Raw genomic sequence first — 18975 nt, 5'->3', positions numbered from 1 at the left:
ACGGTACTCGTATCTGCTGAACTAAGAATGGTAATAAGATACAACTGCTACCATTTTAAAGCTATTTTTTTGTAATGCCAATGATTTTCTTATTTTTAACATCCAGTTATGGCGTTCACTCAACCAGAACAGGCATTTTGCATGTGGCCAATGGTGCTCACATTGAACAGCTTTAAACATTCCATATAATATTTGAGATTGCAAGCGTTAAAAATTTCTCACATGCATTTTATATTCATAATAGTTTTTGACATTCAATGCGGCCAATACTTCTAAAACACTCCATATTATTATTTTTATGTAGAAAAAATTAATTTCCTTCATTTATTTAACCAGATAAAAAACTCATTGAGATTAAAAATCTTGTTTCCAAGAATGACCTGGCCATTTTTCAGTGGAACAATTTCAAACAAATATGAATTTCAGTTTAGACTCAATATTTCTGAATGTGTTTTATGGTACAGTAAAGCGAAGTTGATTTAGAAAAGTCAATTTAGTCAATTTATTTTATCTCTGCAGTTTGTCTGCAACATTGTAAGCAGTGAAATCTGGTAACTAATTGTAAATGGAAGAAAATACTGACTCTCAAAGTTGGTCAGCGTTTGACTATTTGGCTTGACCGTGCTTTCTGAAAAGAACCGAGGTCTGGTCTGCAACTACAGGAAGCACTTTTCTGAGGTCATAGCTGCCAAGCGGCTCAAGCAGTTTAAAGACAAACATTTAATTTTTTCCACACTGCAATTTACATTTGCATGTCATGTTCAGTAAAAACACGGAAACATTCAGTAAAAACATGGAACTGTGTAATAAAATTTGATTTCTTATATGAAGCCTCTGCAGTCAGACAGAAGTTGGAACTATTATTTCACAATATAGTACATAAAATGATGTGCATTTTTGGTATAAAACCAGAAGTATTTCTATAGATTTTTTACACATTTTCTGATTCATAGTTATAAAGGTTAGTTGGATTTTAAAATCGATATGAAATCCTGAGTGCAGTAAGTTTTATTTTGCTTTCAGGTTTCCAGGAGTGCCACAGGGCCTGCAAGAAGAAAATGGTATCCAGTACAGATTTGAAGTCTATGAGAGCATTGCACATTGATGTCAATTATACAGTGAATAAACCTCTGAAAAGCTGAAAATTCATCTGTGTATTCTGTTATAAATGGTCATTTTAAATGAAATGAAAAGTATTTTTTGCAGGTATATGTCATATGATTTCCACAATATATTGTATTTTTCGGACTATAAGTCGCGTTTTTTTTCCATATATTGGGGGGTCGACTTATGCTCAGGAGCGACTTATATGTGTAATTATTCACAAATTTTTACTTGATCATTAACACTTTACTTACTACTATAGTTGATCACTTCACGTATTATTTTCACTTTAAACCGCATGAGGGCGCACTATGGCTGTGGAATAATTGGAGCCTCACTGACAATGAGTTCCATTCACTGACTTCCAGAGTCAGGAGATTTTATGATTTGGAGTGACACGAATGGTTCGATAAACTTGTTATTAATGTTATAGTTATTTGATATATAGTTCATTTAGAGTGGCAACGTCTATGTTTATACTTATATTTCAGTAGTTTCCAATTGTCTAGCAAGGCTGTGAAGGCAGCGGGGGGGAGGGGGGGGATGGTAAGTGAAAGCAGCAGGGGGGGACGGGGGGACGGGAAGCGCGATCCAGGGCGCTTGCTTATAGCACTGTGTTGGCTCATGTTGAGCTCTTGTTTTGTAAAATAAAGAGCCGGTTACCAAACCCACGTATTGCCTGGTACTTTGGTAACGCTGCAATATAGTTATACACGTAGATCTGTGGAATAATTGGAGCCGCAACTGACGACGAGGCTGATGTCAACAGCTGTTTTCTTTTTTTTTTTTTTTTTTTTTTGTAAGTGATACAGCGGATGAAGATTCCGATGGATTTAATGATTTGGAGTGACACGGATGGTTCGTTAAAATTCTTGTTTATATTACATTTATTTGATATATCTAGTCTGACGTCAACAGCTGTGTTTTTTTTATTTTAAGTGACAAAACAAAGATTCCGATGGATTTAATGATTTGGACATGGATGGTTCGATAAAATTGTTGTTTATATTATTGTTATTTGATGTAGTTTAAATATTGTTATATGGGCCTGTGGAATAATTTGAACTGCAACTGACGACAAGTCCGACGTCATCGGCACGCCGCACGCGCCGTTGTTTACATTAAGAACGAACAATTCGATTGATGGATTTAATGATTTGGAGTGATACAGATGGTTTGATAAAATTGTTGTTTGTATTATAGTTATTTGATATATAGTTTATTTATCGTTATATGGGCCTGTGGAATAATTTGAACTGCAACTGACGACGAGTCCGACGTCAGCGGCGCGCCGCACATGTGCCGTTGTTTACATAAAGGACGAAAAATTCGATCGATGGATTTAATGATTTGGAATGACACAGATGGTTTGATAAAATTGTTGTTTATATTGTGGAATAATTTGAACTGCAACTGACAACGAGTCCGACGTCAGTGGTGCGCTGCACACGCGGCTTTGTTTACATAAAGGACGAAGAATTCCATCCATAGATTCATTGATTTGGCGTGACAGATGGTTTGATAAAATTGTTGTTTATATTATAGTTATTTGATGTATAGTTCATACATCGTTATATGGGTCTGTGGAATAATTTGAACTGCAACTGACGACGAGTCTGACGTCTGTGGCGCGCCGCACACACGGCGCGCCGCACACGCGGCATTGTTTTCAGAAAGGACAAAGAATTCAATCGATGGATTCAATGATTTGGGTGACGCAGATGGTTTGATAAACGTATTATGTATGTTATAGTAATTTGAATAACTGTTAATGTTACGTCAGGCCCGTTCTCGGCTCCTCGTTTGTGTTTGTCACGTTAGCATACCGTATCGTTTAGCCTGTTTTTGCTGGTTCATGTCTGTACTTGGTGTTGGATTTCGTCAAATAAATTTCCCCCAAAATGCGACTTAAACTCCGGTGCGAATTATATATGTTTTTGTCCCCCCTTTAATGTGCATTTTATGGCTGATGCGACTTGTTCTCCGGAGCGACTTTTAGTCCGAAAAATACGGTACTTCATTGTTGCCAATATTGGTGAGCAGGACTGTATTTTGGTGGCTATTTTTCTCACCCAGAAGTTGCCTGGTTCACAATAAGCCCCTCGCGACTGAAGTCAGAAGGAAGCTGCACTGTGACTGACATTTTTTTTTTTTTCACTGAAAACCATGTTCTATTACTACATTCATAAATATTAGATGTTTTGGAATTAAATCAAATATTTTTTTAGTTAGCATAATAGTATAATGCATAACTAAATCTAAGTATGGTCAGTGAGTTGGGACATGTACATTTACTATATTGTGCACTGTATATATCATAAGCTGTAGATACGATATGAGATCGACAGAAAACTTTTATGCACCTGAACCTTGGTTTTACGCGCTTTGGTTTGGTCCTAGACCCGAGTTTATAAAGATATAACGACCGTACGAAGCTAAATGATTAGTGTGGACCTTAAGCGCTAGTGATTCAAATTCCGTGACTAATTTAAAGGCGTTTGATAAGACGTCGGAACAGCACTCCTTTGTACGACCAGATATGGCAATCGGTAAGGGCTGTTTGATCTTTATGACCACTTATGCTAATAGATAGGGTCCCTACATGATCGCTACCCTGATTGGTAATATAATTTTTTAAAATATATATATCGTATTAATCTTCTCCAGAATAATGACATTATTCCCTAAATGCAAACACATGTATCTTAGTAGATAATTCCCTACTGCAATTTCCCGATACACTTGTATGCATGGCTCTGATTTTATTACACTTACACTTTATTACACTCTCTAAATAACGTGCTTTTGGGATTAATATGATTCCCAAATACTGGACCCCAAAGTCCGTTTAAAATCGAGGTTCAGCTGCATTGATAATGTGGGGAACATTAAAGTTGTCAATACTTCTTCCTACTCATTTAGTAATGTGTACAGTGGGGTAAAGTAGTATTAATTCAACCACCGATTGTGTAATGTTTACCACTTAAAATTCTGACAAAGGTCTGTAATTTTCATCATAGCTACATGTCAACTGCAAGAGACAAGATGTCCAAGTTCTCCCACTTAAAATGATGAGAGTTCTGTAATTTGCACCACAGAGTACACTAACTGTGAGAGACAGAATGTAAAAAAAAAACTACTGGAAATCACATTTTAGGATTTTTAGAGCATGAATTTGCAAAGTATAGTGAAATATATGTATTACATAAAAGGGCTTGGGGCTCCATGCAAGATAACCCTGTGCAATGAAATTATAATTAGAACAGTGAGCAAAAACCCCAGAACTAAACTGGCCAATGACCTGCAGAGAGCTGGGGCCAAAGTAACAAAAGTTTTCCATCATTAAAAGGCCATAAAAGCGAAGCTGGTTAATTTTTCACTATATACCCCAGTTTATCCATTATTTTCATTAGGAAAATGAAAAAAGTTAGCTCGAATATTGACTATCAAATTCCTATGGTCGTATCTTCCCGCCGCGCTAATAAATATTTTAGAGGTAAAGTCAAACCTTGGTTTTCAAACGTCCCAGTTCTCGAACAAATCGGAATTCGACGAAAAAAAATAGCTTTTTTTGCTTCGGTTGTCGAACAAAAATTCGTAGGTCGAACCTCGCGAGATGAGCCGAGAGGACCCGAGAAAACCCGACCTCGCGACCCGGATGCCGACTGACTCCGTTCGTATTTTCGTTACGTTGAGGATTGTATTAACCCCTAAGCATGCCTCCAAAGAAAGCAAGTGGGAGCAATAAAGCCATCCTAAAATACAAAGATGCTCTTAAAGCCCGGTGCGCTTCAGTTGCGCGATCGGCCCAAATTAAGCTCCCTGCGCACTGAGGTCCACTAAGATTTTGGAAAGTACATCAGGATTTAAAAAATATTTTCTAAATTTCAGCGACGGCTCTGTCACAATAATACGACCAGCGCAGTGCAGTTGCACAGTCGGCGGCGTGCTACGGTTGCGCTGTCGGCGGTGCACTGCAGTTGCGCGATTGGACAAAAATGCGCAAATGTAAAAATGCTTAAAAACGTTTTTTTGTTTTTGTTTTTTTTGGTCTTGAAACGGATTACATTTTTTTCCATTATTTGTAATGGTAAAAATATATTCGGAATTCGAACGATTCACTTCTTGAACCGCCTTCTGGAACGGATTGTGGTCAAAAACTGAGGTTTGACTATCATGCCGTGCCGAGACAACACAATCTTACTCGTATTTTGTTTAAAAATCCTCCGATAGATACGAACTCTGATCTACCGATTAGACTCAAACTCGGTTTTATGAATATTAGATCACTTCACACGAAAGCAGTACTCGTTAATGAGTGAGTACCATATTGGCCCGAATATAAGATGATGATTTTTGCATTGAAATAAGACTGAAAAAGTGGGGGTCGTCTTACATTCGGGGTCTAGATATTATACCCATTCACAATACTAGACGCGCCAGATATCTTTAAAGCGAATGCTGAACTTAACTCCCCAGGCCAAAGCGAACCCTGTCACAAAGAATAATAAAAATAGCTGTTAGAAAGGTTCCTATGTTGATGTTAAAATTTTGGAAAATTGCGTCACCCTGCCTTAAAGGCCTAGAGACATCCCTTTTTTTTTTTTCAATTAGAACGGAATTTGATAGAGTGTATAAAGTGAACACATTTGCCGCACTGGAAATTAAAAATGGACACCGATTACTAAGAATAAAGCTAAAATGAAATGCCAGTTTATCGATCGGGTCCCGCACGAAGCCACACTTGCGGCGCCATTACTGTGACGTCACAAGTTGTACATCTGGATGTCAACAAACCCAAACATGGCAGATGATAGCGACAGCTCCGTTTCAATATTGGCATCATTTTTGAATTTTATCCGATTCAGAAACCTCCTTTGACGCAGAATATGATGAATGTAGCAGTTCAACTGACAGCGATGCCCCAGAAAACAACAGGGGTATTGAACCATACAGGTTTGAACCGTACGAGGAGGAAGAAATTCGGGCACAGGAGTCCCCGTCAGGCGAGGAAGATGGAAATGCCGATGCCGGCGATGGCAATGCAAACGGAGGTGCCATGGCCAATATCCCTCAAGACATAGGCCGTCTACAAAATACAGAGTGGTGTCAGTGTGGCAGTTGCACAAATATGCCAACTGTGGAGGAGTCGATCTGCTGTCACGAGATCGAGGTGATGTGGCAAAAGATGGAAGATCGGCAAACCAATTGCACCACTGAAAGTCCTGGTGGCCGTGGTTTTGATGCAATATGCCTGAATGTGGATGTTCTGGAGGTAGCCTATTATGCATACCGTGAACGGCATGGTGCACTTGCACATCCAGTGAATGAGTGAGTTACCCAAAATATTTTTTGGTCATTTTTGCTATTTTTGTCAATGAATTTAGTAAATTTACTGTAAAACCAAGTAAAGGACACTGAAAAAACTGTTGGACATTAGAGACAATGTCAGTCACCCTCTGCACACTGTCATCACTAATCAGAGGAGCCGGATCAGTGGGAGACTGCTCCTCCCCAAATGTAGGACAAACAGACTGAAGAACTCCTTTGTCCCCCAAACCATCAAGCTGTTCAACTCCTCACTGGGGGGGAGGAGGTGACATGGACATGAACAGGGACATGGAGATACTTGTAATAACTGTACACATTCACATCAATATACAATGTGCAATATTTCCCATTCCATCCTATTTACTACATTTGTCATCATTTGTGCAATTACTTTTTTCACACTGACCAATAATAATACATGGCAATAATACATGGCAACTACTGTGTAGTGTTTTTACCTCCCTCAATTTTCTTACCTAATTTATCTTTTTGCCTTTTTACATTTCATTTGCTAATTCTTGCACTGTATATATTTCTGCATATTTCTGTATATTTTTATCTCTTATATTTTTTTGTATATTTTGTATTTTACTGCTACTGGACACAGAATTTCCCTGAAGGAGTAATCCCAAGGGATTAATAAAATTGAGTCTAAGTCTAAATCTAAACCAAAACTGTGTTAATATTTCTAAAATCACCATTCTGAAAAAAAATGAATCATGGTAATTTCTTATAGCTTGCACCCAATAAAATTTGCATTTTATTCTTCATCCTGAAACTTGTGAAATAAAGGCCTTCAAATATTTTTGGTTTTACAGTACTTGTTCATTTCATGAAAAATGAGTAACATAATTTGATAAATAACTGCTCATGGGCAATTAAAAATTTTATCATTTCAATTTGGCTAAAAAAAATGTTCAATGAATAAATCTAAATAGAAAAGTTTAGCATCAAAGTTGTCCTTTCCCAATTTTGGTTATTTGGGCAAGAACTGTTTCCTCATCTAAAATAAATCCAATGAACGCTCATATCTGAAATATATATTTTTTTAAACCATCGATAGCCATTCTATCTGGGAAAATGTGGCTAAAGCCTTCTGTAGTTTATCAGTTTTTTTGGTCTTAATGGGATCTCATAAGATAGGACCACATGGCCTGTATTTTTTATTTAAATCATACTACTAATAGATATTTTCTATTTTGTTTCATTTCAGTCGTAACCGGTTCTGTGCATACAGACAACTTGTTAGATGGTGCTGGGGATACCTAGGGCGCCACATTCGCGTCCCATTACCATCACGTGCAGTACATAAAGTAAGACAGACATTCCCTGGTATGGACTACGTTGGATTTCAACTAGCAAACATGTAATCTAAAAAACATGTGTTTTAGCTAAGAAAGCAGTAAACGTACAGATAAATTTGTATAAGAATAAAATAATTCCATGTGACAATAATATGCGAGTCATTGTATTTGTGTCTTTATTATGACTTGCCACTCCATGGCCGGATGTAGACTGGGTAATCCTGGTTGTTGCTGCAGATAAAGTGTCCTGGTCACTTACATAAACCTGCTGCAATGTTCTTGAATTGCAGCTTCCTTGTCAGGTTTCTTGAAGTCAGCAGATAAAAATGGTGGTAGATCTCCAGGTGGAACGCGATCCGCTGGTGCAGTGTTACACAACTTGATGACTTCTTCAATTAGTTCTGTCACATAGCCTGTATGTGATATGAACTTGAAAGGTCAAATCATCTCCGATATAAAATATAATCTCTATGTAATCCACATACACCCTATGGGCCCAAATTTTGCTAATTTTTGCTCTACGACCAGCCGTTTGCAAGATGTAGGCAATTTTGGCATTCCCATTATAAGTATATAAAAATTTCAAAAATTAATTAAAACATTTTGAAGTGGAATTTCAAAATTCTGGATACAAGTTTGATGGAGGAACACCTAAAGTTGCTGGACAAATAATTTGGTTTCAATCCATGAATATATGTGATTAACTTGAAATATTACCGTAAGTTGCATTGTTCATGATCTTCTTTACAACATGTCCTCCACGTTTATATTTTGGATATTGGATAGAAAAGTGTTTCTTCCCTTCTTTTGTGGTGGCCTGAGCCCTTCCTGCATTTTCGTTATAATGCATTGCTGCCAACAGTGTGCTGTAACAACAATACATAAATGCATTGTTTAAGCATATACATTACAATGCATTTAAATTTTCTGTTTGATGTTTAAATAATGTACACTATAATTTTTAGGTTGGTTGGATGAGAAATAGTTTTACACCAAGGGTCATTCACAAGCAGGGGCATCCTTGAATGGTTAAGCAAATTGGAAAAAAGTCTCCACAAATGACTTGCCCACTGTCAGCAAATAAACTTGCAACCACCAGTTCCCTCCTAGCAAAGTGAGGCCAAGTAATAATAGCACTTCTAACCAGAAACATAAATAATGAAGGTTCATACAATTGGCTACTTACCGACACTGCATTCCAGTAAAAGAGAACACCACCATCTTTGGTACCAGCTCAGTGGCCTAGTAGTAGAGTGTCCGCCCTGAGACTGGAAGATTGTGGGTTCAAACCCCAGCCGGGTCATACCAAAGACTATAAAAATGGGACCCATTGCCTCCCTGCTTGGCACTCAGCATTAAGGGTTGGAATTGGGGGGTTAGATCACCAAATGATTCCCGAGCGCGGCACCGCTGCTGCTCACTGCTCCCCTCTCCCCCAGGGGATGGATCAAAATCACATTGGGATGGGTTAAATGCAGAGGACAAATTTCACCACCCAGATGTGTGTGTGACGATGATCATTGGGGACTTTGAAATTGTATCACCAGGCTGTGGAAGGCTTCTATCCGAGAGGTCTGATGGTGGCTCGACAGTCGTTTCACATCACGACAGAGGTATTCATGGCACACTACTGCCTCGAATTTTGAGCTTGACTTTGTACCTGGAATCAGAATAGAATCATGACATCTAATCTTTTATAAAACCCCAGTCACAATAGCTTGAGAGGTTATTATTTATTTAAAATTTGGTAGACTCTAATAAAATTTGGAGGCGGGGTTGAAAATAATAAATAATCCTTCCAACTACTGTCAGTGGGGTTAATGAAATTTGGTATGGTGCCTGCCTTCCATAAAGTGAATTTTTAGAGTAGGTTGGATAAAGAATTTACATCTATTTCAACAGCAAGAGTCCAAATTTTTTAGGCCAGAGATCATGGTCACAGAGCCACTTTCAAAATATACCTATAATATAATTCCTTACTTGGTTTTAGCCATTTTTTCTTCGTCTCCCTGCCTTCAAAACTACCGTGGGTGCATGATTGGAAAATCTCTCCATGGCCTTCATGGATATTTTGAACATGGTTCAGTAGTGATTTCCATTTAGCCAAGATGAGTTCTCCATTGCCCGACGATGTTGACATAGCTGACCAGTACAGGTGATTAACTGCACTTTTCAGCCATGGCCGAAGCTCCCCACACTGCCTTTCATTTGCTGCAGCTGTGAGTTTCTTAGAAAATCCTGCGTAAAAAAAGTATGATAAAAATATCATTAGAACACATCACAAGTTAATTGAACAAAATTTTAACGAAAGACAGAAATATTGTTTTTTTAACCTTTTGCCACATGCCAGACATCATAAAAGTGCCTTGTGTTGGGGAGGTTTATTCGCACCCACTTTCCAATTTGAGCATGTCGATCTGTTACTAAAGTACCCAAAACGAGGTCCCATTTTTCCTCCAACTTTTCAACGGAGCGAGTCAGCCCCTCCAACTCCATGTAATAACTACCTCCAACCTCATTGCTCTGTAAAGACAAATCAATTTGCAATTTTACAACTCCGCCGACAGATTTCTAGCTAAATTAAGATTAATTAATCTGGATGAAATTAATCATAGAGGTCCAACTGATAAACCTACAAATATAAAACAAATTAATTTTTAATGCTTTATGACAAACATGGGCAAGACTTGTACTTGCCAAGTAAAAGATCTATAAAAACTAAATGCTATTATTAAAATGAATTTAATGAAACAGCCAAAAAATGTACTGGTACCTGAACTTGTTCGATGTCGATAACTATATTCGCTTCTAGTTCCATCGTTGTGTAGGTGCCATATTTGGCACTATGTCCTGGGCTGTCTGCCCTACCATCACCACCCAGCACCAAAGGTCGTCCCTCTACCTGAAGGACAGTGAAAATGTAGCGCTGCTGTTTCTCCCAGACTGTCATTATTGCTGGATGCAACAGACTTCTTTGGTGCCTGAAAAAGGTTCGACGGTTGTAGGTTTGGATGCCTACACTGTTTAGGACCCTTAGGACCTTTCCTGCAGTGGCACCAGCAAACAAAATTCCTGCGGACAGTAGAACATTTCCTGCTGGAAAGTTTCCAAAATATGCCTGGCTATTCCATTTTGAATTTGAATCACATGCACTGCATGTGAATGTAACGGATAGAAGTGAGCCAACTGTTTGCTTTGTGTGTTGGACATCAATACTTCCACAATTTGGACAGTGGCACCATGTCAAAAGCCTATCCAAACAAGTATCAAACACGATATATTTCGGCTCCGCATGTATACTGCCAGCTTGCACATTTCCTGCATCTTCACCAGCCTCAAGTGCTGCCTCCCTTTCTGCTTCATCCTCTAAATCCATATCCGACTCCGAATCCGATGAATTGAAGTCAGATAAAGTTGGCTGGTAGGCATCAGATTGTTGCATGTCTACTTTCATATCATCATCTTCATCATCATCTAAGTGCCGGTAATGCTCATCTTCATCCCTTCTGCCTTGTACCGGCAACTTTCTCAGGGGTGGTCCTGACAACAACTCGCACTGCACGGAAGTCTCTGTTGTTTTCAAAGCTGGGTCCATGGGAATGGTTTGATTGCCTGAAAAACATTAAAAGATGTGATTGACCTCAGATACAAAGGTTGGTGTATTTAAAGAAAACATGTATATGTATGTACACTTGTGCCAAAATTTTGCATATTTGTATTTTATGTCTTTAAAGTAGCTGTTTAAGAGAGATTGTAAATTTACAAATCTTCACTGGGTATTGAATTGGATCATTTTGCTAGCCTCCTAAAAATGCAAAAATCAATACCCACAAACATTAAAGTTACTGTACTTTACATATAATGTTTCAAGGAAATAGACAAAATAAATACCGCTGAAATAGTATTGGAAAACAAATTGCAAATATTAATAATAAAAGTACATAAAATTATGTAACATTAGTACCTTGAGTCTTGGTTTTGGTCATTTTCCTGATGTTGGCTTGTACTTTTCTATTTAGAAGTTTGGGAGGGTCTGTCTGGCTCACCTGTAATATATACAATGCATCACGTTAATATCTGTAAAGTAGATTGCATATAAATATTAACAAAACATTTGCACATAAATGATATATATAGATATATTCTTATGCTGTATGTTTAGTATAGTAGTTTCTTTGTTATCTAACAATTATACATAATCTTGAGAAAACATTAGAAATTCCATACCTGGCTTAGCGTTTGGGGAGATTCCACAGCTATGACAGGACTATCCTGGTCCTCCTGAGACAGCATGTCAGCCTCCTGAGACAGCACGTCAGCCTCCATGGCAGCAATAATCTTAAACAGAATGCAACATATTTCAATTACATGTGCTTCATTGATTTTATACATTTATTCTTGTTGGAATGAGATATTTGAAATATTTATTTATTTACTAGTATTATTCTTGGTAGAGTGGCCTGACTTAATTAAAATTAAACTTACCCTTTTCCTCTCTCGTTTGACAAAAGCTCGTCTAGGCTTCCCAAATGGAGTCCGCTCTTGTTCTGTGACTGGCGTTGTAGCCCTGGTTGGGGTAGAACTATGGCCACTAGTCTGGCTAGGGCTACCAGCAGAAGCATTGTCAACAGTTGCGGTCATTGGTCTAGAAAAAATTGTTGGGACAGAATCCTTTTTGAGCACTAGCTTGCACCGTGTACTGATGCTGAGTTTGATCCTCATAAGGGGTCCAGGTTCAAAGCAGGTTTCCTGGAAATGTGCACTCCATAGTACACTATAATCTGTAGGACCAGACCAGTCTTTCCGCGTCCTTTGTACCTGTTTGGTCCATTGTTTCCTCAAACCCTCATCTTTAGGAAACCAAAATAGCGATACTCCTCCTCCGTTGGTGTTATTGCATCCCATCGCGATACACCTTTTGCCTCCACGCTTTGACATACTGTTGTTTTCCATTCACTCAAGCTAAACGCGTACAACTTGAGACGTCACTTCCGGCTTCTTCCCCAGTCTCGAAGGAGTGCAGTCAAACTCGTCTGCGCGGCAAATTTAAATTACATTTTTCAGAGCAACAGCTTCCTTTTCGTTGTTTCGATCGTCAATTTATATTCATAAGCCCATGAGCCAACTAAAACCGATTTGTACATATATCAGTGTCTCAAGGCCTTTAAGTCTCGCGTGAGTTACCTCAGCTTATCGTGATTGTTGGAGCTTGTGCGCAGCGGTAAGTCAAAGGTTGCTGGTATCGACTGAGTATGTTGCTGTGATCGTGTGCGTCTTTGACACAAAATGAGTGTATACATTTGATTTTTACTACTATCCACTGTTGTGCCGTTTGTCCGATCGCGGTTTGCTTCGTGTGCGCGGCATTTGATTGACAGCTCCGACGCGCTCCTTTAAGTTTGCCTTGCATCATACGAGTAGCCGTTACGCAGCGGCACGGTGACTAACGGTCGCCAGCAAATGTATTTTGTTATCTCGATGACTTATGTTTGGTGTGTTGCTGAGAGTATTTCCTTTATGGTTATTTAGTATAGCGGAACCGTTACGCGCAGTTAGTAACGTTAATGCGTGCCGTCTACTAGTGTTGTGTGACGTCAGAAGTTGAGCGTTGACTTACGTGCTGTATTTCTGTCTGTTGCAGAACCACACGCACACACACCACACGCACACACCCCACACACCCTTCACACGCTTCATATAATAATAACACACACAAGAATCACATTCACACACCCAAAGACTCACCCGTGTACACTACACACACCTGCTCTCACATCTTAACGACCAAACATGTGTCTATATCCTTTTTGCCAGTTTGCCTGTATGAGCCACAGTGCCTGTTACTTTTTTGCCAATAATTCAGTAAAGCAATCAAAACTGAACCACGTCTTCCCTCCTGTGTTCTGACCGACACCCGGGGGCGAAAAGAGCATAACCACCCGGGCCAACCCCCTATACAGTCCTCAGGCTCCCCAACAGAAATCGTAGGTTTATTTACATTTCAAAAACCAGAAGCCATTCATTTACAAATGTGATTGCAGTTTAATTTACATATTTAAATGTTCAGATATTAAGATGTGATACACAGTTTTTGCATGATTTCAATGAGGCAAAATAACGTGCTTTTTCTCTCGAATATATTGTTATAATCATTTGTTTCAGATGTACTGTAATTATTTTCTGTATAAAAATTGGTGTTCAAAAAGTCTTTTTACAAACTTGAGTCTTGAAAAAGAGGGGGTCGTCTTATAATCAGGGTCGTCTTATATTCAGGCCAATACGGTATTTAAAGAATTATTTCAGATTTTAGGACCGTCCGTCTTAAACATAATTAATCGGTCTCTCTCCTCTGGTATCGTGCTAACAGCATTTAAAACCGCTATCATTAAACCGCTACTGAAGCGACCAAATCTCGACCCGGATTGTCTCGGTAATTATAGGCTGGTTTCAAATCTCCCATTCATAGCGAAAAATTCTTGAAAAAGTAGTCGTGCAGCAGCTTATTGATTACATGGTCGCCAATAATCGATTTGAATCTTTTTAGTCTGGTTTTAGAGGTAATCATTCCACCAAGACAGCACTTGCTTAAGTGACTAATGATCTCCTCATAGCTATCGATTCAAACACCTCATCGGTCTTATTATTACTCGATCTTAGTGCTGCCTTCGACGCTGTAGACTTCAATATTTTATTAGAGCACCTTAAAAGCTGTGTTGGTATTTCAGGGTCAGCACTAGGCTGATTATATTCCTATATATCTGACAGGACCCACCAAGTGGTCCGTGGCAATGCAACCTCTGAGCTCTATAACGTTACGTGTGGTGTCCCGCAGAGATCGGTACTCGGACCAATTCTATTTAATATTTATATGATTCCGCTTGGGACATAATACGTAAATATAACATTAGTTTTAAATGTTACGTGGATGACACTCAATTATATATGCCGTTATCGATGACAAATCCGCGGGACTGTTGTAATCTTGAGGCGTGCCTTTCGAAGATCAAACAATGGATGTCTCTCAATTTCCTTCATCTTAACCCAAATTAAACTGAGATGTTGATAATTGCTCCAGCTCGTTATCGCCACTTATTTAAAGAAACCACTATAACTATGGATAACTGTACAATCACTCAGAGTGATACTGTAACTAATCTCGGGGTAATATTTGTCCAAACGCTCTCCTTTCAAAAGCGAATTAAGAACGTAACTAGAATTGCGTTTTTTCACCTCTGTAATATTGCGAAGATTTGTCCGATTCTTTCGACCGGTGATGAGGAAACTATTATACATGCGTTTATTACGTCGCGCCTGGACTACTGTAACGCATTATTCTCTGGTCTTACTAAAAAAACACTGGCATCAACTTGACCTTGCAGTCACTCGACGTAACTCTTTGGATAGCGTCTGCAACACGAGAGATTACCACAGCGCCAACTGCGACACTGACCACTCATTGATTGTGAGCAAATTGAATCTTAAGCTCAAGAGGTTTTATCATTCGAAGTCGAAGTGTCAGCCACACATCAATATCGGCAAGACAAGCTGTGTAAACAAGAACGCCGAGTTTATCGCAAGACTGGAAAGCGCGCTGTCAAATGATCATCGAGAGTGTGCTGAAGACAGGTGGAAGTTTATCCGCACTACCATTCAGACGGAAGCAACTCTGACCTATGGTAGGAAGGAACGCAATAACACAGACTGGTTTGAGGCGAACATTACCGAAATGGAGTCAGTCCTTGATGTCAAACGCAAAGCATTCAACAAGCACAAGCAGCACCCATCTACAAAAAACTTGCAGGAACTGAAGTCTGCACGGGCTAACATCCAGAAAACAGCACGCCGCTGCGCGAACGACTACTGGATCCAGCTGTCAGAAACCATTCAACATGCTTCAACTAATGGCAACGTCAGGGCAATGTACAAAGGCATCAAACAAGCTACTGAAAAATTAGTGAAGATATATGCGCCCATAAAATCCAAGACTGGTGAAGTCATCATTGACAAAAGCAAACAGCTAGCGAGATGGGTAGAATACCTCGACTTGTATGCCAATCCATCGTCAGTTTCGCAAGACGCAATCAGTACGTTAGAAGACTGTTAGGGTTTTCCAGGTTATCTTTATCGTAGGATTATGTTGGAATGTAGACTATAATGATTAAATCAATCTTGTCTTGCCCTCACAATGCAGAGTAAGATGAAGTGGTTGCTTCCTCTGCTTGATTGACCAGCTGCAGGGGAAGCAATCAAAGTTGTTCTGATTCCCACAACAGTGTAAAACACCCCCTGCTCTGATCTTATCAGAGGCCGGGTGTTCACCAAACCTGTCCACTCACCCCCACTCTGTTCCTCCTAATAAATATGCCCTTGCAGGGAGGAGACTTTTAGATTTCATTCCTGTAGCGAGTGATCTCTCCACCTGCAGGTGTCTAAAAGAACTTGCCTTGTCTTCTGTGTGGTTCTTGCAAAATAAGTTGGAGTGAGCAAATCTCTAACATTTTGGTGCCGAAACCCGGGATCCTCATACCCACCATCTGACCGGCGAAGGAGGACGTGCTGCATTGTCGACAAGCCAGCGTCCATTAAGAGGACCTGGAGGAGAAAGACCTGGGAAGGAAATTCTTCGCTGGGCCAGCATCTTAGGTCTGCCTTCGTCTGACAGAGGTGGATTGACGGGACCCGGCAGTGCAACGAACCAGGGGACAAGTAAGTTAAAGGCCTAAAGTTGTGTTGTGTTGTTAAACGCGTAACACGTAGAGGTGCACGGGAGCCAGCTTGGGTTCAAGTCCCAGTGGAAGAAACAGGCTAAGAAAGGCAGAGCTTCTTTTTCGTTCATCGAAGAAGTGTGTAGACTCTTCTTTGTCTGTTTTTCCGAGCTGAGGGATCTGGCTTGGGTTAAAGTCCCAGTGGAAGGAACGTGCTAAGAAACACGGAGCTTCTTTTTTGTTAATCAAAGAAGGGCGTAGATTTTTCTTTGTATGTTTTTCCAAGTCAAAGAACAGCTTGGGTTCAAGTCCCAGTGGAAGAAACGGGCTAAGAAAAACAGAGCTTCTTTTTCTTAATTGAAGAAGGGCGTAGATTTTTTCTTTTGTCCGTTTTTCCAAAGCTGTTTGGGAGGGTTTTACACCCATCCCTGGATAGGCCTAAAAAAGCGCTGGAGTTTGTGTGATTGAGTGTGTGACTGGTCGGATAAATTGACTAAGAAGCAGTTCTAGCGTTGATCCATGGCAATAAAACAGGCTAGTAATTTGTTGAAAGGTCAATTTAAACCTGCATTGAGGATCCTCAAAGAAATAAATAAGTAATAATAATAATAATATTTTTGAGAAAAAGAAATTGTAAAACCTAAAACTACTAGAATTAAGATGGGAAATAAAACGGTAAATCTTTACCTCTTGACGGAGATGAGAAGTACATGGCGAGTAGATTTCTTAATTGTATGCAATATATGCCGAAGTGGAAGAAAAAGTATGGAGTCGAAAGGAAGTTGAGAGTTCAAGTGGTAAAGAAATGCAACTTGCTTCTAGAAGATAAATAAATAAAATTAGAATGTGCTGTCCTCGTGTGCATGGGAGGGACCAGCTCATGATCGACCACAGGAAATGGCCAGCCTGTGACGAATCATTGGTGCTGGGAACTACCTTTTGCGTGCGAGAGCTGTGCATCTGTGTGCGTATATGTTAAAATGATGAACATTGGCTAAAGTTTTAGTATAAAAAATTTTTTTTGCTAGACTGTGGTCTATCCAATTTGCACCGCAGAACAGAAATGATTTTGAAAGATAAAAATGAGAGGAAAAAGAGAGAAATCTGTTTGCAAGCAGAAACTAATCCACACTAGTGCATGTTAAGTGTCGAGCCCACATGAGAAATTCGAAGAAAAAAAATGACAGAACATGCTTTCAGGAATTGGAAGAAGCTAAATTGTGAATTTAAGATTTTGCAATGCTACATTTAATAGGAATAATTGATTGGTTGTGTTACAAGATTATACTAAATTCTAAATGCAAGCTAAATCTGAGAGATTGAGTTCTTCAAATTTAAAAACAAAGAAAAAATTCAGATTAATTTGCCAATTGTTTGTTTTAGTTAAGTTTTTTTTGAATTGGTGGATTGTTCTACCAGGAAACCTGAGTTGAAAATGATATATGAATGTTGTGTGGTGAGCTTGGATGAATTGGGACCAATGTGATAGAAAGACTCCTTTTTGGAGACTGTGTGTGAGATGCAAATGAACATTGATGAATGATAGCCTGAATGAAAAGAAATTACAGGTTGAATGGTTGAAGTTGTTGGCGACTACTATGGAAAATTAGTAGAGCGACTTTGATGAAAGAGTGATTTTGAGCAGGTTGAATGTTAGAAAGAAACACGTAGCTTTTGGGTTGATAATTAACTACAAAAAAAAAAAAAAACTGGAGAACCAGTAACACATGTAGAAGATGTGTGAACTGAGAAATTGAGAAGCGTTTTGGAAAGAAAGTCAAATTAAATGATGATGGAATCGTATGTAGTAAAGAACGCATTCTCCCAAAAAAAATTGTCAAGGTGTGAGGCATGGGCGTTGCCAAGCCTCAAAAGGAGGGAGTGAGTAGGACAGATAGTGGAAGATAGTAATAATACAACACTTTATGACAATGAATTTTCGAATACATTTGGTGTTATACTGTGGTAAATTTTTTGTTCTGGTGTAGATAGGTTAGCAACACGAGAGATTTAGAGGTTCAAAAGAAAGACAGTTAAAAGAAAACATTTTTGATTTGGACAATTGCAGGCTAACAGGAACATAAGAACGATAAGAACTACGAGAGTTGCAAACAACAGATGAAGAGCAGTCCTTGGCAGATTATATGATCAGGACGCTCAAACTGTGTCAAAGACAAATTTACTGCCGCCTGATCTTTCCTCCTCACAGGTCGACAACCCCATCAATCCAGGAGACTGGGTCTACATCAAGGTCATCAAAAGAAAGAACTGGGCCAGCCCGCGGTGGGAGGGACCGTTCCAAGTTTTGCTTGCTACTCCCACGGCGGTAAAAATTTCTCAACGGCCCAGCTGGATTCACCTCAGCCACTGCAAGTTGCAGAGAGTGCTGGACCCCTAATTCGGAGTGGTGGGGAAGGCTGACTACAAAGGGGCCCCATCGTTTAGGGTGAGGCGTCTCAATGTTGGTGAAGAATTCATCGATCCCCACTCCGCTAGGCGAGGGGATGTCCCGGTGTCTCTGCCATCCTAGT

At 39.4% G+C, this 18975-nt stretch overlaps 1 protein-coding gene across 2 annotated transcripts in view; it reads left to right on the top strand.

Moving 5' to 3' along the window:
- The window catches only part of dhfr (dihydrofolate reductase), a 65872-nt gene extending 48056 nt beyond the window's left edge, over positions 1–17816 (top strand). The window contains exon 6 of one of the 2 annotated variants that reach the window (XM_049762434.2): positions 7649–17816. In XM_049762434.2, the coding sequence (XP_049618391.1) occupies positions 7649–7805 (157 nt within the window). In that variant the 3' untranslated portion in view covers positions 7806–17816. Of the gene's footprint in view, positions 1–1023; positions 1146–7648 lie in introns of those variants that run through there. The other variant, XM_049762435.2, reaches the window with a different exon arrangement.
- The last annotated feature ends 1159 nt before the right edge of the window (positions 17817–18975 follow it).

Source organism: Syngnathus scovelli, chromosome 3, assembly GCF_024217435.2.
Source record: "Syngnathus scovelli strain Florida chromosome 3, RoL_Ssco_1.2, whole genome shotgun sequence".
NCBI lineage: Eukaryota > Metazoa > Chordata > Actinopteri > Syngnathiformes > Syngnathidae > Syngnathus > Syngnathus scovelli.
Note: the sequence above shows the minus strand (reverse complement) of the source record. Positions and strands in the feature narration are given on the sequence as shown.